We start from the raw sequence: 23,283 nt of genomic DNA on the forward strand, positions 1-23,283 counted from the left end.
TTGTTCTCTGTATTGACAGCACTCCAAATGTACAAAAAAATGAGCTCAATGTTAAAATTGACCGGAGTTCTCCTTTAAGGCATGAAGGTTTTCGAAAACGAAAAAAAAACGTTTAAATGTAATTTTGGTAATTAAAGACGAGTTTTAAGGGATATAATTATTGACTACAGGGGGACTGTTAAGGAACCCCTTAATGATAATTAGTTTATGATTTTAACTAAAGTTTTTTTTTTTTTACTCTTTGTCGCCACCGGGCCCAGGCCACAATCCAATCTGGAATAATGTAAATCTCTATGAGAAGTCAGCAGCATATATTCCATATGGCCATAATAGTGACCAAAAACACTCAAAGCTGCAATTTTTGCTTTCAAGTAAGTCTAGTTTTCACCTTCTTTTTATCTTTTTACGTTTACAAATTCATTTCAGTGGTTCTGAGGTATAATAAATAAAGTATGGATATTTCATGTAGATTATAAATAATACGCACTCAGCAATTACATGCAAATAATATGCACAGTCATTTTAATGTAACACACTGTACATTTCAAGGTATTCAGCTAATTTTGACACATGATCGGATCATGACACATGATTCCCATTCGCTGCATCAAGAAAAATATGTAAATCATATTTCCTTGTGGAAGGATGAGTGGCGTGTTCATAGTACCTTCTTACCCATGATCAATGTTGAACAATTTGAAACATTTCTGTATTTGCCAGTTTATCGTGAGGTACAATTTCCGAAATTTACTTGAAATTGCTAAACAAACCACTATCTGAATAGGCAATTTGATATTTATTGAAAAAAAATCTATATTTTTTGCTATTCATCCTAACAATGATATAAATAAGAATGTGTAATGACAGGTCATGTCAACTGCCCACATATAGTAACATATTCTTTTATTGCTAACTGGCAAAAATGTATTACATGTTGCAACATAATAAAAAAGAACAAACATAGTTTTTCATTGGTAGTTTGCATTCCCGAGACTCGTATATTAAGCAGCAGTCACTGCAGGTAGATGGACCAGTATATGATGTTGAAGAGCGAGTACGCTCCGGGGAAGATGACCCGCGAGTATTTGTCTATGGCATGAGTGTCTATTAATAAGCTGCTATTTGAGGTTACAGTAGGTCTTTGAGTTCCCTGCTCATTATCCAGGACCAGATTCACCAGGAACTGCTCCTGTTTGTCCCCGCTCAGCTCCGACATGCCGTAGTTTCCCGTGGTCATCATGTCCATGTCACTGTAGCTGCTGCTCATCATCATCATCTGACCAGGATGGGTCATCCCACAGGAACACGGCAACTGCTGGATTATACAAGCACATGTTACATGTAATATTACAGTACATACTCTGAATTTAAATCACACTGATCAGGTGAAATTTTCTTCTTACGAAAAAAAGTTTAAAGAACATATCTGGGAAATTCTTAAGGGTTTATTGTATCCCTATTAAGCCTACTGTATCAAATTTGGCCTTTTGTATGATTCGGAAAATGTCCCCCTTCAGGTTGTTGCTGTTTTTTTTTTATTATTATTATTTATTTAGTTCAACTACAGACAAGTACTATGCAAAAAGCACAAGACAAATTTAAGGCATTGTGGGACAGTTCAGATATGTAAAACAAAGAATAACAACAACAGCTAAAATATAAAATGAAAGTAAAATAGTAGTGCATTACATTAATATTCACGAGCAAGGACCACGCCACAACCATGAATGTTAAAAATTATGGAAAAAAACGTAGGAAATAATCCAAGTCCAGGCACTCAGTAGATACAAAAAGTAATACAAAACACTTTATTAGAGGGCTAAAAAATGTAAAAAACACCAACGCGTATCGGCCCACTGGCCTTCATCAGGGTGTTTTTCATCAGGGTTTTTGTTCAGTTAAAAATTATGTATTGAGGAGAGTTGGGGATGAATAAGGAAAGGATGAAGTAGAAGGGGAAAAGGGATGATAGTCAGGTTGATCTGGGCGTCTGGCGTTGGTGGCCAGGGTCGGGTTGCACCAGCCGTTCGTAAGTTCTTTCTTAAATTGGACCGTAAAGTCCACACTAGAGGCTTAGTAACTACTAGCTTGTTTGTAACTAACTCTGTACTTTATTCCGTTGCACCATTTGTTCGTAAGGCAGAACGTAGCTAGTAGGGGAGAGCGGGGCACAAAGTAACACTTTTTGACTTTCTCAGTTTGTGTAAATCTACTTATGGTTCAGACTCGAGTATTTCTTTTTTCCCACATTCATTTCCCACATGTCTAGTACAATTATGTGGTTTTGTTTTATTAATACAGTGTATAGTCTTTTCTGGATATACCCCGAAAGAATGGAAGTGAAATGTGACAACATGCCCCATAGGTGGGGTACATTGTAACATGACATATGACAGCTTAAAATGATATCCGATCTAATAAAAAAAATACAAGAAAAACTAAAATATTTTCTAAATAAAATACAATTAAAAAACTCTTTCATATAAAATAATGGCAATTTTTAATAAACTCATTTTTGAGTTTTGACTACGAACACAGGAAAACAGCTATACAACATAGTTCAAAACAAATTAATAATTAGTAATTTCTGAACATTGACTCTCAGTCTTTATTCACCTTTTTCTCACGTTTTCTCAATAAAATTAATAAAAGTATAGAATATAATAGCATATTTCTAATAGGGGCACATTGTAACCCAGTGTGACAACATGCCCCGCCTGCACAACTGAGATTTAATCCCTGCTAGTGTCTTCTGCTAGTTAGCGAAGCATTACAGAACTATATCAAGTGTTAAATACCATATTGGAGATTAAAATAATATCAGATTTGTCTAATTTTAAATAAACACAAAAAATAGAGATGAAAAATTAACTTAAGAAATTGACTTTTGCTATGGTTTAATAAATGTCTATGGATATCTTCCAAAAAAAAAAAATTTGGCGCAATTTTTTCTCTATATAGTGTTGATATGGCAACTAGTAAATACACCAAGATTCGTCATCCTAGCATGTGTGGAAGTCTTTAAAACAAGTGTGCTACAACTAGCCCCGTGTTACGTTGTGCCCCGCGCTCCCCTAGGTTGTAAGCATGGCCGTAGCCAGCTATGAGGTCACCGAGGTCTGGACCTCGGTCATTTTTTTATATTCAAAAATAAAATGTCAAGCTCTCTGAATGATTAATTAGCCGTTTAAACCGCGTCATGTGTGTTTGCAATTTATGTCGCTGCGAGAAGGTAGATCAGTGAACGGGGCTTGAGAGCGTGTTGTAAGCATAGACTATAAAAAATGCGGCAGAGCGCTTTATGTCACTTTATTATAATTTGTAAATAAAGCGCAAAAGAAACTACAAGCATGATGCAACAACATTTGATGTCAATTTGTAATTCATGAAATGACCAAAAAGTGCCAATGAACTTTTTTTTTCTTTTACATTTCCGATAATGGAGCGTAATTTGCACTAAGTGCCTGTCTTTTTAGCAAAAAAAAGACACCTTCTACTAAATAGCTACAGTGGCATGGGTCGTTGGGCGTGCGTGAGGTGCTTGAAACTCAGTAGCTTTTGAAGCGTTCGACTCGAGTTCGAATCCGCCTTTTGCCGAACTCGCTCTTCTCCCTTTTCCCAATACACATGAGATGTAAAATGTATAGCCTAACATAAAGGTCTCTAGCGTTATATTTTGCCAACGAACTAATATCGAAACCGTGATATGGTTTTGTGCTTTTATAAAACAGCACAAGAATTTAAGTATCCTATATGGGCATTATGTTTGTGCTGCGTGATTTAAAGAAAAGTGCGCACTTTGCTCACGCGATCAAAGAGTTTATTTCTTGCAAGTGAAGACATTAGGACAAAAGTATTGTAATTTTCCTATAGTGTAATGTAAAGTATACTTTTGAAATATTCATTTTCATTATAGGCTATATGGATTTTAATAGGAATAATTATCTAAATCATTATTATATTATTATTATACTAATTGTTTGGCATACTAAAACACCAGTTATAATGTAATGTAGACTGAAACTCCATATCATAACTAAAAAATATGTTTGAGCCCCCTTTAATGTCCAGGTACAAGTCAATGTTTTTTCTTTGTGCACAGTTCATGGGTTGAAGCCCGTTGAAGCTCTTAATTTTGAGCTCTCAAAGACCACCAGATTGATGCATTTAACCTTAAAATGTACAAAATTTTCTTACGGGGGAGCATGCCCCCGAACCCCCCTAGAGGGACAGAGGTTTACCCAACATAGTTTTACAAAATCCTATGGGAAAGATCGATCATTTATGAACTTTACTCCAGCATAGTACAACAAAGTTCCTTTTAAGTCAGTAAACTAAAACTCTTAATGCAAAATTAAAATGTCCTTGGACAAACTATACATTTGGCCTACCTAAGGGGGGGCATAAGACATTGATTGTGGCCAGGGGCCTCTGAATTCTTAATCCGGCCCTGCACCTCACCCCGGACCTCACTAATTTTCAAACCCTGGTTACGGCCTTGGTTGTAAGCTCTCCGTAAAGTAATGCGTAGTCGCCACAGGCGTAACTATCGGTAAGCAGGGTAAGCGGTTGCTTACGGGCCCGGACCAATCAGGGGCCCGCCCGCGTTGCTGGAAGATATTGATTGTCAGCCAGGTCCCCCTATCGCATTTTACTACTTTTAGTCTGATCGCATTTTAATTTTTGCGAATTGATTTGAATAAATAATGACAACAACATATTTGACTGATCATTAAATAAATGTTTGAAACGAACAATGATGAATTTGGTGTAATTTGTTTCGAATTGGGACTGGGGAATCCCCGGGTGAACATGCGCATTGCGTGCAAAACAGTAAAAAACGTTGAACTTGAGACAGATATGGAGTCGTCAAATTTTAAACACAAAAGTGGCTTTCAAAAGCGTAAACGAAAAGAGGAATTTGATAAATTAATTAATAAATTAACAAAAATAGCAATAGGAAAATAGGAAGCTTCTTTAAAAAGATGACACAGGGGGAGATCGAGATTGAGATGGAGCAAGAGAGTGAAGCAAGTAATGCACCTGAAGCGACCGTTGGTAGGATATGATATATTAAGGATATGATCGACAACTTCGCACAGAGGAAAGCCTGGAAAATGCAGCTATAATGTAAGCGAGCATCTTTTTTTTATGTATTTGGACCTAGGCCTATGTGTATATAGCAGTGACAGTAACAGTAACAATGTGTTATTATGGTGCGCCGTCACCAGCAGGTTTTTTTTTGTTTTGTTTTTTTTTTTTTTTTTTTTGTGCGCGTAGGGTCATCACGTGTTGTAGTAGGGGGGCCCGCCTTGATAATCCTGCTTAAGGGCCCGGTGTTGGCTCGTTACGCCACTGGTAGTCGCATAATATGATGTTTAGCCTCGATGATCCAATAGCAGCCTTCAAGTACGTGCGCAGAAGTTGTGTTGAAATGCCGTCAGTGCCGTGAATTTCAGTTTATCCTTCATTCTTTTGCCTCACCTTACTAACGGTAAAGACGAGTTTCCATTAAATAGCCTACGATCCTTGAGTTTCCATTAAATACGATCCTTGATCATTAATAGCATAGGCTAAGTGTTTTTATATGTAAATAACAATCAGAAACTGTATTTGAAATGAAATTAATTAGGATCAATAAATAAATATTGATACAAAAAAACATAAGAAATTACGTTTATTGATTATGACTGATATTTGACATTCAACATTTTGTAGCCGACAGTGATGCGCGGGTCGCAGTTATATCCGCGGACACTACGGTTAATCCACCGGTCAGGCGGGCCAAGTCATAAAAGTGACATTCTGGGTGGATGATTTATTTCTAACTGCAGATTTTGGTGATGTTAGACATGATTCGCACATCTGTAGTAGCTAACAAGACAGGTCCCTCAGTGTGAGACTCACGCAATCGACACTTTTCACAATCTCTCGCGCCACATCCATTTTCTCACTCAGAGAAAAATCGCGGAGCAAAGAGGACACTGACACCGACAGACTAGACAGAGCAGGTTACTTTTGAAAATTCTCAGCTCTCATGTTCTGTCCATTTTATTACGAAATTCAGACAATAAATACCGTTTTGGTGCTTGTAAATGTGACGTGACAGATCGCTGTAGTAGCGCATCAGTTCAAGTAAACCGATCATCTGTTACTTTTTATTTAAAGATACAGTAACTTACCGAAAGGTATTATTTATGCCTCATACATAATATCGATCAATCAGTGTTTTTCAACCACGGAAAGAGGTCAATAAAACTGCAGGTGAACAATTATGTCACAGAAGTTACATTTACCTCAGGAAAGCCATTTAATGACCAACACGTAGTTGACTGATAGCTTTAGAGAGGAGTATTTTGCTAAATATGTGCACTATATTACATTTGTATTATATTTTTACTTGTGTCATAATTAATTATAATGAAAACCAAATTATATTTAATTTAATTTGTTCATTTTTAACCTTTAATAATTATAGCAATTAAAATACCGTGATAATACCGTATACCGTGATAAAAGCTCAATCAATTAATCGCAGCATGAAAATTTGATACCGGCACATGCCTAGCTAAAATGCTGTATTAACCGCAGAACAAGTACAGCTTAATAAATGATAACTAAACCAGTGGCGGCTGGTGATAATTATTTTTTGGGGGGGGGGGCAAAATACAAAGCAGAAACTAAAAAGCTATTTTGATCTCTTTTTATTTACATTTCAGACCAACAAAGTAGTAACAAAAAGCATGTTTCCTACTTGAACATAATGTTGCTCTCCTTTATACAGACCCTTTCCAAAAATTAGAATATCATGGAAAAGTTAAATTATTTTAGGAATTCTTCAATGTGAAACTAATTTTATAAAAAAGGCTGATTGCTTGCAAAGTGAGATATTATAAGCATTGATTTGTTATAATTTTGATGATTATGGCTTACAGCTTATGGAACCCACGAAAACAAAATTTTTGAAAATTAGAATATTACATGAAATCACACTGTAGTAGTTACACAGTAATCCCATGGTCATTGAACCAGGTTTTGGTTATTTTGGCAGTGTGGGCAGGTGAAAATCCTGCTGAAAAATGAAAATCATCTTCATCTTCATAAAGCATCTTCATAAAGCTTTTCTGCTGAAGGAAGCCTGACGTGCTCTAAATGTCCTGGTAGACGGCTGCATTGACTCTGGACATCCAGGACATTAGAGCACTTCATGCTTCCTTCAGCAGACAAGCTTTATGAATTGCATGGCATCTACTTTGTATTCTTCATAAAGCAATGTTCTATGCATTTGTCCCTGTCAAATAAATATTAAATAAATAAAACTCATGCTAACTTAGTGTTTAGCTAACTTAGTGAAGATTATAGTACCAGACAAAAAGACGACGTACGTTATATGTAAAAAAACTGCACATTGAAACATATGTTTGCGATGTCTGCCATCATATTCCTGTCTCTCTTCAACGTCTCATAAGTTAGCATTTGTTTGTTGTAACGTGGCTGTTGTACTGCGATGCCCACCGTGTCAGAGCTCATCTGCTGTCAGTCAATCCTGCATCACCATGGCGCACACACTTAACGTTACCATGCTTCGTCCTCTGTCACTTGCCTGCTGCTGGATGTGTAAATCTGGTTGTTCCGGTCCAAGATCCTTAATCTTTTTTTTTTTTTCTTCAAGCGAAAGTATTGAGAAAGGGTTTTTTTGTAAATAAATAACAGAATTTGGATTAACTGCTGCCATTGTGTAATAAAAAGTGATCAGCGTAGTAGCAGGCAAGGATGGTTATTTTCCGCCGCGTACAGTTGAATGACAGGTGACGAGAACCAATCAGATTGGATAAAATAACATGTATCCAATTATGATTGGCCAGGGACGCAACGACTTGCGCCCCGAGGAGGATCTTTAAGAAACCAATCAGAGACCAGCTTCAGGTCACATGCTGCCCGAGAATTTGTGTACTCACATAGACACCCATGTGTCCGGCGTCCCTCGCCCATGAAACGTATTGAAAAACATAGTAAATAGTTAATCGATTAAAGACAGTTTTTATTACATTCTGAGGCTCTTACTACCAGCCGGCACATGAGTAAACTATTATTTTATTTTTTTTTATTTCATTTTATTATATTTTTTTACACATGTTAATTTCTGAAATGTTGATGGGGGCGGCGCCCCAGCGCCCCCTATGGACAAGCCGCCACTGAACTAAACTGTCTTAGCTTAGCTTACCCGGCTGCTCTGTATTTTGCGCTCCTGCACCGTGGACAGGTAATTGACAGCGGCGTACTCTATCACAGAGAGGAAGACGAAGACGAAGCTGACCCACAGGTAAATGTCCACGGCTTTGATGTAGGAGACTCTGGGCATGGAGGCGTTCACTCCAGTGATGATGGTGGACATGGTGAGCACCGTCGTAATGCCTACAGAGAGATCAGTCTGATCAGTCTATTCAAAAGTGCATGCTGCCAAATGTGTCATTTGGGGCAGGCAAGTGTGTATGGGTGTGTGTGACTTGACTTGGTTTGCAGTTACGCAATTAATTGAAGACATCTCACCGAGAGGAACCCTGGCAGGAACGGCTCGTCGGTCGATCCAGAAGGACACCCATGACAGCATGACCATCAGAGTGGCGGGAAAGTACGTCTGAAGCAGGAAGAAGAAGATGTGACGCCGCAGAGTGAAGTTGATGTACAGACGATTGTACCAACCTGCAGGAGAAGATTGAAGGGGACAAGTGTGCACTTTTAGTCGAAGCACCAACAATCATGGTGTACAGCAGGGCTTTTCAATCCTATTCCCATAGGGCCGCGCCCCACAGAGTTCAGATCTAATCCCAATCAAACACACCCTCCCGTAATAATGGAGGAACTCTGAAGACCTTGATTAGCTGGTTCAGATGTGTTTAATTAGCCTGGAAATCCAGACCTAAATCTAAAAGATTAATGCTCTGGCATCGACTAATGAAAATCGTCCAGCTCGAGGGGCGGCACCAAGCGTGCATTTGAAAATCTCACTGCACACAACTGGATAACACTACGACCAATCACAACAATAAACCCCATACGCTTAGCTAGCAGCGGAGATAACTATAGATTAGACTCTTCCGTATCCGGTCGGCAAAACAGCAAAAACGCCCTTCTCGCAAAGGAACGATTCGAGCGCCGTCTTCTGTTCCTCTTTTAGATAAAAAGCCAAGTCTAACTCGTTCATTGTAGCAGCCAAAGCCGTTTCAAACAACTGGTGTTCATCCAGAGCCATCTTGCAATGTTTACTAATGACTTCGACGTCACAGCGCTGTCGTCATCTTTAGCTCCGCCTATATCAGATAACCCGATGTGATTGGTGCAGCTCAGATCGAGGGGCATATTTAATGAGCATCATTACTTGACACCAGAGTAACTCACTGAGCAAATTCAACTTGTGCTCTCGCGAGAACTCTGGATTACCAGGGTAGTGTTTAATTAGGGTTGGAAGTAAACTCCCCGGTACGAACAGAATTGAAAAGCCCTGCTGTTCAAGCAGAATGCCAGCAAAATGAACAAAGAAGCTAATGCCCTAAAAATGATCCTGCACCTTTAAAGGGATAGTTCGGCCAAAAATGATATTTAACCCATGATTTACTCACCCTCAAGCCGTTCGAGATACATATGTCAATAATTTTTCAGATGAACACATTTTCAGTTATTTTAGAAAATGTCTTAGATCTTTCAGTGGTTATAATGGGGTCCACTCCTTCAAGTCCCAAAAATGTGCATGCATCCTTCACAAAAGTAATCCATCCGGCTCCAGGGGGATAAACGAAGACCTTCTGAGGGTAATCCGTGCGGTTTTGTCATAAAAATATACATATTTAAAACTTTATAAACATTACACATTTTTGGGACTTGAAGGAGTGGACCCCATAGCTTTACATTATAACCACTGAAAGATCTAAGACATTTTCTAAAATAACTGAAAATGTGTTCGTCTGAAAAATGATTGACATATGCATCTCGAACGGCTTGAGGGTGAGTAAATCATGGGTTTAATATCATTTTTGGCCGAACTATCCCTTTAAACTAAATCGAAATGAAAAGGAAAAGTGTTGATTGCGGTGTTGCATTTAGATCTCCTCACATTGCATAAGATTTCTTTTTACACTTTTTTTTTTTTTTTGCAGCGTGGAAACGTTTATGTCTGACCCTAGATTGTTCTCAGCATGTTTCTCAAACAAATGGAACGATTTGTGTGAATTCAATTTGATGTAAATTGCAATATACAATATGTAATCGCACTAAGAATTATACTTAAAATCAGGATGGAACGAGTAGCCGCTGATTCCCTATCATGAAGTATCCAAGTAAAACTGTTCTTTGAAGAAGAAAAAGAAGTGTAGAGCGGGACATGGTGTTATCCGGCGGTTGATGGAGGCAGATCTGAATGCAAGCTTGCCGTGGATTATAGGAAAGTACCCAAATGATTGGAGAAGTCCAGCATAGGTCACCAGAGAGATGTCCGTCATTTCACCGGAAGATTATGCTATGTTATGACATTCTGATTACAAAATATGAAGTTAACATTTTATTTTTTTTAATTAAACATATGCATGGAAGGGCTTATCATTTCATGCTGACCTTTTGTTCATATTTGATTTGATTTGATGTTTTAGCACTATTAGAGTGAAGCCAATATGGCGTTCTGACAAAGTGTCCCCTTTTGATTCTCACTTTTAAGCTTTAAACAGAAAAGTCTCTTTTGAAAGCAATTATAAGTGATATCATAAGTGTAAGTTAAGGGTGTCCAAATTTGCTCCTTGAGGACCAGTGTCCTGTAGAGATAAGTTCAGGGTTACTGTCTAGTAACCTCTTTACTTACAGTCCTATCACACTATCATCTGATTCAGTAAATAAATTAATTGTAGTTTTGCATTGCAAATGTTCTTACTTTGGGAATGTAATAATCATACAGATCAGCATAATCTACATCATGGAATTTCGATTTATTTGAAGGTTTGATAAAAGAATATACTGTTTAGATCCTTCTCCTATTTAGCACCAAAACTCTGGAACAGTCTTCCTACCATCGTCCGGGAAGCAGACACACTCTGTCAGTTCAAAGCTAGACTAAAGACACATCTCTTTGACCTAGCATACAGATAATACATTATAGACTTCTATAATTCAATGTTAGGCTGCATAGATTAGGTCAGCTGGAATCGGGAACACTTCCCATAAATCCTGATGTACTTGTTACATCATAAGAAGAATGGCATCTACGCTTATTTTAGTGTCTTTGTTTATCCCGAGGGTTTCCTTTTTCCCGGGATATATTCTCTCTAGATACCTACATTTTACTTTTACTTAACCATCTTTAAGTGTTGAAGCCATGCCGTTGTGGTTAGTTTTACAGGACATAAAAATAGAGTCTCCAAATAGTTTAACTGCTCTAACAACCAGAAATTGTTAAAGGAATTATGGTATTACGCAACATACATTATGGGACAATGTGGAGGGCAACAGCTGTCAATGTAGGACTGATCAGTAGTGGTTTTAAAGTGGGATTAGTGGAGGATCAGTTCAGACACTCAGTGGTTCCCAACCCTGGGCCTGGAGTAGGGCTGGCACCATTATGAGATGTGGCCGACGATCATTGTCTAAAGCCCTATTCGGACGGAATTAGTTTAGCAAGGGTAGATGGAGTAATGTCATTTTACCACAGGACGTCTGTAATAATAATGGCCAACTCGCATGGGATAAGAGACCTCAGTAAAACTAGCAGGAGTGGGAGGGGTAACTCCATTTACACCCTCCTGTCGTCATGTGTGTATTACGCTGCTTCCTGATATCAATAACGCGTTCAGGCCAGACTGGGGAGAGAGGTGCTGTAATAATGTAAAATATGTGAAAAATAATGTTTTTTGAACAATGAAGCATGAAAGCATATTCTAGTACAACCCAAAAACTAAATCAAGACTTCATAAAAGGACATTATAGGACCCCTCTAAAACCAAAATGTGAGAAGGTTAGCGTTATCGTTTTAGGCTTCGAAATTAAATCCATCTTTGTTGAATAATTGCGCTGCCATGACTCAAAATGATGGATAAATCAACAGGGCAATGTCATTTGAACATAACGCACGTAATTGCTCAGTGTAATCCGTTAAGAGCGAGACCGGTGGAAGTACGGGTCTGAAGGCACTATGCAGCGCCCCCTTGTGTCTTCTAATGGTGGGCAATAATTGCGGTTACCTTAAATGACCAATTAATCAACGGTTATTTAAAAAAACGTGACAGACCTGTCCTGGAGAACCACCAACTCTGCACATTTTGTATGTTTCCCTAATCTAACAGCTGATTCAACTCGTGCTCATTAGTAGAGACTTCAAGATAGGAGACATCTAAAACGTGCACTGTTGGTGGAGCTCCAGGAGCCAGTGCTTTAACTGTGCCGGAGATCCGATCATCAGTACCTGTGCTGCTGTAGAAAGCTAGTTTTGTGGTGGTGTGAAACTCCTGAATGAGGAACTGAGACAGAGAGATCTTCTCATCCGTCTGCAGAGATTTGTTTCCTCTCTTCCAGTACAGCATGAGGTCGTCATCAGTATAGGCATCTGCAAAGAAAATAACACAGATACATATGAACTCACAAACACTAGATGAACACTGAATTTTCTGCTTTACTCTTGTCACATTACTCTGTGAAATGTTTAATTCAGTCCTGAAAATGTTGTGTTTAGACTCACAGCTCTCGATCTCCAGTGAGCATGTCTGGGTGTCCAGCGGAAAGTGACTGAGATCCATATTGCACATCGCTGTGACTGTGACCCTGTTGAGAATGTATTAAAACTTGTGTCACAGATATATAGAACAAATACACTTCTTATTTATTTTAGCATTTTGGATTAGCCCCGTCAGGAATTTAACAGCAGTGCAGCCTTCCCCCCTGTGATGAATTTTCATATTCATCCAAAAAAAAATGTCCATGGAATTATTTAATTATTACAATTTGCAATATAAATACATGCGCAAATAAAATAAAATTAATTTATTTCATTTATAATCCTGCATGTCTCATTGGGGGAGGAGTCCTGTTAACAAATGGGCTTTGAAATCATCTAGGATCATGCAATATGATATTATTTTTAGTTTCACAGCCAGTAATCAACTGTTTATTACACCAGAAAAAAGCATGCCTCTATTAACTCCAAAAAACGTTCCTATATATAAAATTCACAGCAGTTTCCAGCTGAAATTAACATTTTTCCATTGAGCTTGGGTTGCAAACGTCATCTTTGACTTTAGAAACTTGGGTAAAAATGGGTTAAAAGCTGAGATTAACTTTGGTCCATAACTGTAATTTGAAGCAAAGCATCAGGACTGAGAAGAGAAGATACTCTCTCCAGACATAATCAATGCACAGTATACCTTTTACCAAAATAAAGCTAAATGAATGAAACAGTGTGTTGTTTATGCAGAGACCATAAACGACAATCACAACAGACTGGGCCGTCTGGCCAATCAGAGCAGAGTTGCTCGCGGAAAGGAGGGATTTAGAGAGATTAATTCATCTGACGAGTCGTTTGAGAATCATTGAACAATGTGGAGATGTGCAGTGTATATTATGAGAAAATTAAAGTGTTTTTTGACCTTTGATGCATGTACACCTGCATAATAGGGGCAATTTAGGGTACAGTATAAATATAAAGAGAGAAATTACAATACATTTAAAAAGTATTCAGACCCCTTCATTTTACACTGTCAGGATTATGTTTGGTTTCCTTGTCTTTTTAGCCTAGTTCAGACTGTCAATCCAAATCTGATTTTTGTGCATATCTGATTGAAATCTGATCAAGTGTAAAGGCAAAAAATATTAAATGCGATTTTTATAAATCCGTCTTGAGCTACATTCATATGTGGTTTGAAATCGTATTAAAATCGAATTTCTGGAAATTCCGCATGAGTTTCTCACACCACGTAAAATGTAAACGTGAGATGTCGTTAGGAAACATGCCTGAAGTCTCTGCAGAAACAATGCTGTGTTTGTGCAGAAAATGGCAATACAACAGAGACATGTTTCGAGACCGGCGGAGACGACAGCACAGAATAAACATCTGTATTGCAAACCCCTCCATGTTTCTGTTGTTGTTGTTTTTGGCATATAACTACCAACACAACATCATTGAACAGTTGCGATACACAGTCAATAATTTAAATCAGATTCCAATCGGATACACAAATAATCGGATTTGGACTGACAGTGTGAACATAGCTTTAATTCATTTGTCTGTTTTTGTGATTCCTTTCAGTTTAGCCTTGTTATTTTTCTTTGGTTTCTGATTATTTGCACCTGTCTCATTTTGTTTCCTTATAGATAGATAGATAGATAGATAGATAGATAGATAGATAGATAGATAGATAGATAGATAGATAGATAGATAGATAGATAGATAGATAGATAGATAGATAGACACCTTGTTTTGTTCAGTTCTTTGCACTGTCTGAAAAAGGGGTACATTAGGAGTCCATTTCTGTCCGCCAAGGTACAATCTACACTAACGTACCCCATAGGGCTTATTATTGGACCTCAAGGTACATATATGTACCTTTTTGAGGGTCAAAAAGGTTAAGGTACAATATTGTACCCTTGAGGGTACAGCCTCAGTGACAAGCCATTGTACCCCTAAAGGTACAATTATGTACTTTATTTTCTGAGAGTGTGTAAACTTTAGTAAGTAAACTATTTATATAGCACCTAGCACAGATAGAAATCACAAAGTGCTTTACAAATTAAATAAAACAACAATAAAACACAGATAAAACTATCAGAGATAAAAACAAAATATAAAACATAAAAGCCCAAACAACTAAAACTGCCTGAAAGGACAGGACAGGACAGGACATCCCGAGTCTTAAAGTCCACATGAAATCAAAATTGACCATATTTACTTTGTTTGCCTAAATTGATCGTTTTGTGGTGAACAATTCATCCATGCAAGTCAATCCACTCAAAAAAATTTTTTGGCTTCGTAATCTTTAATCAAAATCTGAAAATGCCCCTCCCCTCTGCATTGGAGGACCTTCTCCGATGACGTAGGTTTGAGGAATTGGTTTGGGCAACGCTTAACCACTCCCCTCAAACCGTTAGTCTGTTATGAGCAGAGATGGAGAGGAGGAGCACTAGAGTAAAACCCTGCCCTCTGTTCAATATTCTGTTTCACTGGGAAATGCGTCACAACACTGGAGGAAAGTCGTTTGCAACTTCCGGTTCACGCGGACATTAAAGCGGGTTTTGGGGACCATCAGGAGGTTTTGACCTGAGGACCGGAGAGTGCGGGAGGAGAAGGGGGTCAACAGGTCTGTGATATTCTGGGGGGCCTGTCCATATAGTGCTCTAAAAGTCAATTAAAACCTAAGTAAAATCAATTCTACATTTGACTGGAAGCCAGTGGAGTGTGGATAAAACCGGTGTTATGTGTGTCCTTCAGTTGGCTCCTGTTAAAAGCCTGGCTGCAGCGTTTTGCACCATTTAGAGACGACTCAGAGAAGATTTGTTAAAACAACGAGAATTACCATAATCTAAACGAGAATGTCATGTCCGAGACATCTCAGCTTTGGACAACAAAGCTGAACAAAACTTTTGTACCAACTGTCTAGAATGACCATCCAGAGACATCGACTGGTCGAACAAGACACCAAGGTTTCTTAGGCTCAGGGTTTCTTTGTCTCAAGGTCATCGTCTGTGTTGGAAATGTGGTTAGTGTGCTGCAACATAAAATAAAAAATAACAAAAAGAAAGGGTCTGAATACGTTCTGAATGCACTGTAAATCGCAAAACCCTAGGGTTCAGCCATCTGGCCTGGGATAAATGTACAGATACTGGATCAAACAGCTGAGAGGGAGGAGCTAGCCTTGACACAACAGATTGACTTATAGATTGTACTGTAAATTGAGATGTACATAGAAGAAAAAAGTCATTTTGTCCAGCAGACTGGGTGTGGGACGGATGTGAGATTAAAGCTCATCAATGAGCCAGCTTTGAGTCTGAATAGACATGTGGGTTGCATTAATCCGCCAGATTCCCACATGTTAATCCACACGTTCACTCGTCTAAAGCAAGAACCAGAATCAGCGCCTCCTGGAGAAGACAGATCTTGCAAACATGGAAAAGTGAATGTGTTGGTTTATATCTTTGATGGAAAACCAGAGATGTGTTGTTTGAGCAAAATCAGAGTCTCTCCCACTGATTAGGTTTAGACTCAGCTATGTCATACAGCAAAGCTGGACGTAACATAACTCTTCTGATGGCTGGCAATCTGTTTCTTGAGCTCTGATCGGGATTAAATTGAGCGCATCCACAGTTCTGAGAGGGCAAATGTTAAATGCGAAAAAGCAAAGCTTGAATCAAATGTCAGAGCTTTGTTGTAACACAAGATCATCAGTGTGTGTACGTGTGATTGGTTACCTCAAGCTGTAGAGCACTTTGCCATCGGGATACACTCGGAGCATGACGTTCTCCGTGGTGGTGTCGTGGATGAAGGACCGTTTGGAATGGACAAAGAATGTGTCGGGTACCCAGATTTTCTTCACCAGCCGGCCATCGAAGGTCATGCTCTGGTTGGTGTTGCTGGGAAAGGACAGTCGCTCGTCCTTCCAGTAATGTCTCAGGTACAGGGTTATGGTGAAGTCCTGCAACACACAGTCCAATCATATATTCATCTTAACAACTGATTCCCTTATCTCTATCCTAAGAGCCCTCTATACGGAAAAAGACAATGCATCTAGGGTGCTTGGAAATCATCATCATGATAGATCGAGATAGAGAATTCAGATCATGATAGCGCTCAATCATTCATGATGCAAGAGCTGTAAAGCTGTAAGCCATCTTCATAAAGACGTGACAATCTCCTACCATATCAACTTCAGAGATGGTGTCCAGACTCTCAAGCTGAACATCAACACCTACAGGGATCGCGGCACCTGAAATCAAGCACAATTTTTCCCTTTTTAAATCATGATACATTGCAAAAATGTGCACACACCCATGAGCTTTAAACTGTTTTACAATGCACACAAGATCAAGGTAACAGTTAAATGTGTAATAATGACTAAATTTAACCACAGACCTTAATAACCTGTTCATCAAATCTATCCATTTATTACGGTAGCACCTCACTGCAGTACACGAGATCCAGGGGGTGGAGTTGGATCCAGATCTAAGGGGTGGAGATGTGTAGGTTTAGGGGTGGGGTTAGGGATCAGGGGGTGGAGATGGGTAGGTTTAGGGGTGGGGTTAGGGATCAGGGCGTGGAGATGGGTAGGTTTAGGGGTGGGGTTAGCGATCAGTGGGTGGAGATGGGTAGGTTTAGGGGTGGGGTTAGGGATCAGGGCGTGGAGATGGGTAGGTTTAGGGGTGGGGTTAGGGATCAGGGGGTGGAGATGGGTAGGTTTAGGGGTGGGGTTAGGGATCAGGGCGTGGAGATGGGTAGGTTTAGGGGTGGGGTTAGGGATCAGGGCGTGGAGATGGGTAGGTTTAGGGGTGGGGTTAGGGATCAGGGGGTGGAGATGGGTAGGTTTAGGGGTGGGGTTAGGGATCAGGGCGTGGAGATGGGTAGGTTTAGGGGTGGGGTTAGGGATCAGGGGGTGGAGATGGGTAGGTTTAGGGGTGGGGTTAGGGATCAGGGGGTGGAGATGGGTAGGTTTAGGTATATGTAAGGTGGGAGGAGTTGGATCCAGATGGATTTCGTGTTCTGCAGTGAGGACCATCTCATTTATTATCCACTTCTCTAAGATTAGATCAGGGGTGTCCAATCGTCTTGCAGAGTTCAGCTCCAGCCCTAATTGACCTATCGGTAAGCCCCGCCCCTTAGTTACTGTTGCGACCTCAGGCAAACAAACAGAGTTGCTAACTGTCTTACAATAGGCTACGTGCACGTGGCCGCCATTTTGGATTTCAGATCAGCGAGTGTGCGGTTAGACACTTCCGGTTTCGCATTACACCTGGTGCAGGGAACCGGAGAAAGCCGAAATGGATCTTTTGTAGTTGTTTATAGAATCAATTATCACTTAAAATACTACTAAGATCCATATTACTATCACACGATAGCCAATGGCAATTAAATGCACGCATGCATAGTCAGATTAATGAATGAAATATTAATGTTCACGAACAGAAGATTGTATTTGACTCCTGCTGCATACACATACGCAATGACAGTTATGCCTACTGTAGCCTAAATATAGAGTTACAACTACGATTACAGTTGTTTGCATTAAATGCACGTTAGCCCTGTGATAGGCTACAATTTATATCCATAAATACTATTTTCTCAATTCTGCATGCATTTTTACTTACATCAATTGCTCGATCAATATTATCATCACATATTTTACATTTACATTTTTTACTGTAGGTACCACAAACAAATATAGGTAAGTTTGTGTATATTTTACACGTAGTACTGTATGTGTTGCTTATAAACACCAGACAGATTATTATTATTATTATTTATGAAACAGATAAACTTTACTCATATAGCCAACTCATAAACAGATCAACTTTACTCATCTCACTTGCACAAAATAAATGCAGTAATAGAAAGCATAGAAACGCACAGGTGAAATACACTGAAAATTATATGCATTTAAATATTTGGTCGGGTTGAAGTCCTCCCTCCGGATCTCCTGTATCCACTCAGCCCGTACCGCAGCGTCAACGGGGAATGCATGAAAGCTGACTTCTCTGTTGTAACGTGACGAAATGGTACAAAACGGCATACAACGATGAAGAGCTGAGGCTGTCATCGTCTGAAAGGCAAGTCACCTCTCTTGAATACTCCTTGTGAAAAAATATCTCTGTGGTAATGGAACTTGGTCGCTGTTGTCTCTCGCTGTCAGATCACCGTAGTTTTCACTGGAAGTACTGGCCCACACACTCAAGTTCGAACAACTGTCGCCGTGCACGGAGCGAATTGTAGCCTATCACAGGGCAAACGTGTGAATGTTCACAGTGTATTTTATGTAAACAACTCTAATCGTAGTTGTAACTCTAAATTTACAGTAGGCATAATTGTAATTGCGTATGTGTATGCAGCACGAGTCAAATACAATCTTCTGTTCGTGAACAGTTGTATTTCATTCATTAATCTGACTATGCATCCGTGCATTTAATTGCCATTGGCTATCGTGTGATAGTAATGTGGATCTTAGTAGTATTTTTAAGTGATAATTGATTCTATAAATAACTATAAAAGATAATTTTCGTCTTTCTCCGGCTCCCTGCACCGGGCGTAATGCGAAACCGGAAGTGTCTAACCGCACACTCGCTGATCCGAAATCCAAAATGGCGGCCACGTGCACGTAGCCTATGACAGCTGGCAGGGTGACACAGAAGGACCACCTCTCGTCGAGGAGCATTCAAGTGGAGATTTAAATATGCCATGGAGGGATATATATATAAGATTTTAAAATAAATATGGTAGGTAACAAGATTAATTTGGAGGCGAAGGTTTACAGATCACAATGCAAGTGGGAGAAGCCTTATGTTACAGTCGTCACGATCGCAGAAAGACAACATCCAGGATCAACACTGTTCAAAAATAATTTTCATTACTATTGGAGCTAGTTTGCTAAGTTTCAAATGATTATTAAACAGGAAACACAAACTATGCAGAAACGACAGCCTTTCCGGCACACTCAGTGTCCGAATTCACTCACTCGTTTTCATTCACCCCTTCAAATGGACTAGGGAGGTAAATCAATGACAAAATTAACAGAGCGCATCTCCTCTGCACGCAATACAAGCCCTCGCGAGCATCATTCCCCACGCTCTCGCACTTGATCTCCTCTCGCCTGCTGCTTTTGCTCGCTCGAACACTTTTATTTTTGGCAGTCGAGGGGTGGGACTTACTGTTTTAATAACCTCAAATGTCATTGGTTACTTCCCCTTTTCCGGAAGTCAGTTGTGATTGGACGCCTGTCCAATTACCCGTAATTCACTTGACTCAGACATGATATTTGTTTTATTTATTTATATTAATGTGTAAAGTGATTTAATGCATTGGTAATATAGAATAGATTCTTACCAGATACTTTATTAACAGGAAGTCATGATTGCATTGTGTTGTTTAGAGATATTTGCACGTGCCAGCATCAGTTGTTCGCTACGTTAATTTTGTCATTGATTTGCCACCATAGTGGACTATATTAGTGGAGTAATGTAGCGAATACTGAATGAGGGTATAGGGGGCGATTTCAAACACAGCACTGGTGTTTTGTTAAGCTGATGCATTTTGGTTAGTCTTCGCCTGAGGTTAGGAGGATATCTTTGTGTAAATAAAAGACTGTTTGCATCTTGATCTACACTTTAACTCTCTGTTGGGCCATTTAGTGACTTTTAGCAAATGTCCACACTCTAATTGCTGTATGAAACGCTCATGCTAATTCATAAAATATAAAGATTAATGATCTTAATTGATCAGAATAGATTTTAAAAAGTGCCCCACTTTTCCAGTTTATCTTGACACACATTAGATAAAATCAACCCTCACAGAAAATTAAATAAAATTTTGCGACAATACATAAAACTTTTGCAATAGACCATCCAATCATCATCTACAAACCACAGTTAAAGACTTTGTGATTGTAAGGTGATTCTTGATCTGTCCGTCTACTGCTTTATAGCTCAATTAACACTAGGGTTTAGTTGAAATGTCAAATTAATTAACTTAGAAAGCTATTTAAATGCAGATATCTCTTGACTCACCATACCATCAGACATTTCTTGCAAATCTATGTGTTCATCTTTAGCACTTAAAGAACAAAAAAAACGTGCATGAAACTTGTTAAAGGCAAAAGAAAATTTGTGAAAACCCCTAAATGTCCTTTTTTTCACCTCAGGACACCATTTTCATAAACCTTAATCTGGTTTTGATCTGAGCGGATAGTATTTACAGTTTGGGTGAACTTTAGTGAAGATACGGGCCGATAAGTGAATGCTCGTGGCACAGGGCCACAGTAAATCAGTGTAATAATCTGCCATGAGCTTATGTTAAGCTGATTGCCTGTGATGTCAGTCCAAATCCTCATAAGTCAGAGTCTTGTGGTGTTTATTAAGATCTTGGTATTTCATATCTGACATTAATGCAGTAATGAAAACCAGGTTGCTTATTAGTCCATATGCACCACAAATAAAGCCAATAAAATCATACTTAGAGCAAGCAGAAATCATCTAAGAAAAAAGTAATCATCCATTTATTTTGTAATAAAATGTAATTAAAAAACTCAAATGTAACACTTAATCAAATTTGATTCTGTAGAATAACCAACAATAAGCTTGATTGTTTATATATTTTATAGTTTATATTTAAACGTGTTTTAGAAAACTGTCCATAATTTCTAGCTGAGCCTGAAACTCTTCTCAACATATCTGTCAGTGCTTTCTTTCATCTTCATCTTTTCATTATTTCATTTTTTTTTTGGGGGGGGGGGGTATGCTCAACGTTTTCTTCTCGTCTCACCTCCGAAGCCAGGCCTCATGGTGAAGTCATGGTGGTCTAACTCCAGGAGCTGCTCTGATTTTGTGAAGGGAGCTTTTGTGACGTCTGGACTTCTCATTAGTAAGGTGCTGTTCAAGAGAGAAATAAACAAGTAGAAGAAGTCACAAAAACATTATGATAAAGGCGTGGATCAAATTCCAAAAGTCAAAAATGTCAATTATCAAAACAAAAGCATTCAGGAGAACATATCCAAGACAGGATAACAAAAAACACACACTACATGCAACGAGAACCAACAAACACAACTGAAAACTGAAGGGTAAAAGCAAAAAACTAAATGAGACACAGGTGAAAATCATAGGTTACTATGGAGGGAAAAAAAGGCTTAGTAAACAGAAAAAAAGCGGGAAAACAGGGATCAACGGAAGCAGGAACTGAGCAGGGAATCAATGAAATACAAATCCATAACTGAACATAAACCTGACAATTGCATTTATGTTTATTTCTACTCAGCATGTAAAATCATTTTTGAAATATTATTCTCATTACTTTAATTGTAATGTTACTCTCATTTCGGGATTGCAACAGTACTGGTGCCTTTAACCTGAGAATTCTTGCAAATTATATGGTGTAGGCCTATTTTTTTTTTCTATAGAAGAAAATTAAATGTTAATAAATTTGACAGTAGTAGTTGTACCTGCCAGGTTTACGAGCTTCTCTCTCTCTTCGGCTGGTTTCTCGTTTGAATCTGACAAACGCAGGAAGTCACATGACCATTAGATATCAGAACATAGCAACAACTCATTAGATACATTCATGATTATACTGTGAAATTATTTTTGTAAGCATGATTTTTAATATTACTACCCATAAGTACAGTGGAGATCACTGGTCTTAGTGTTTGTTATATCCCCTTTTGCTGTAATGATGCCAGCACTCGTGATGATCATGTTTTTCAGCACGATTGGAGAATAATCCAAATAGCATCATGCTTTAGTAGAAATCATCGTTGCAAAGCAGCTCACATCAACAATGACACAAATTTGTTTATAACTGATTAAATGCCTAGAAATTGTTCTCTATGCTTTGTTCTACATTTCTTTTTCTACATTTTTCATCAATCATAAAAAGTAGCCTACATTTAAATGCATTATCAAATTCAAAGCTTTTTTTCACATTTAATTTATTTCTTTTTTCGTTTTTAAATTTAAACTTAAAAATATATATATATTACTATTATTCTCAAATATTAATGAGAATAATATTTCACAACTATATACTATATATAGTATTATATTGTTTCTTTTACTTTTGTATTGTAACTATGGCAGAAATAGCTATAGAAACAAGAAATAATTATTGAATACACCAAGTGAATCATGCCATCCTCATCATCACTGAAGTGTATCGGCATCCCGTCTCAGCGCGACTACATTCTCCGTTTATTCCACTCTTGCCATGAATAACCAACGCTATCTCACGACCAATTCGTACGAGTGAACCGATGAACGCATGAGTGTGTGTGTATGAGATGCTCTCACCTGATTTGGTTTGAATGGATGAACGCATGAGTGTGTGTGTGTGTAGATGAGATGCTCTCACCTGGTTTGGCTGCAGGTCTGAAGCGCTCCGGTGGAGAGAAAGCACGCGCACAGTAGAAAGCAGACATCCGCGTGCATGATGCGCGCCTCAACATGCAGCCATGCACGCGAATGCCTCTAGAAACAGTTAAAAAGGTCAATCTTTTGCTCAAAATCACCAGCACTGCCGCCGGAACCTTGAAGAAGGTCCTGTGCCATCTAATGCACTCTGCGTGC

The 23,283-nt window shown here is 38.8% G+C and overlaps 1 protein-coding gene across 1 annotated transcript; it reads right to left on the reverse strand.

Annotated features, from left to right (window-relative positions):
- Positions 1-506: 506 nt before the first annotated feature.
- On the reverse strand, positions 507-23,283 carry gabrr1 (gamma-aminobutyric acid type A receptor subunit rho1). The gene is made up of 10 exons (XM_081378859.1): positions 23,069-23,283; positions 22,164-22,214; positions 21,488-21,594; positions 16,882-16,949; positions 16,435-16,658; positions 12,716-12,798; positions 12,443-12,583; positions 8,551-8,703; positions 8,225-8,415; positions 507-1,315 (listed from the first exon to the last, which is right to left on the reverse strand). Exons 1-10 carry the CDS (start codon positions 23,143-23,145, stop codon positions 1,013-1,015), a joined length of 1,398 nt encoding a protein of 465 aa, XP_081234985.1. The 5' UTR covers positions 23,146-23,283; the 3' UTR covers positions 507-1,012.

Source organism: Scardinius erythrophthalmus (assembly GCF_964197995.2).
Source record: "Scardinius erythrophthalmus genome assembly, chromosome: 11".
NCBI classification, from domain to species: Eukaryota; Metazoa; Chordata; class Actinopteri; order Cypriniformes; family Leuciscidae; genus Scardinius; species Scardinius erythrophthalmus.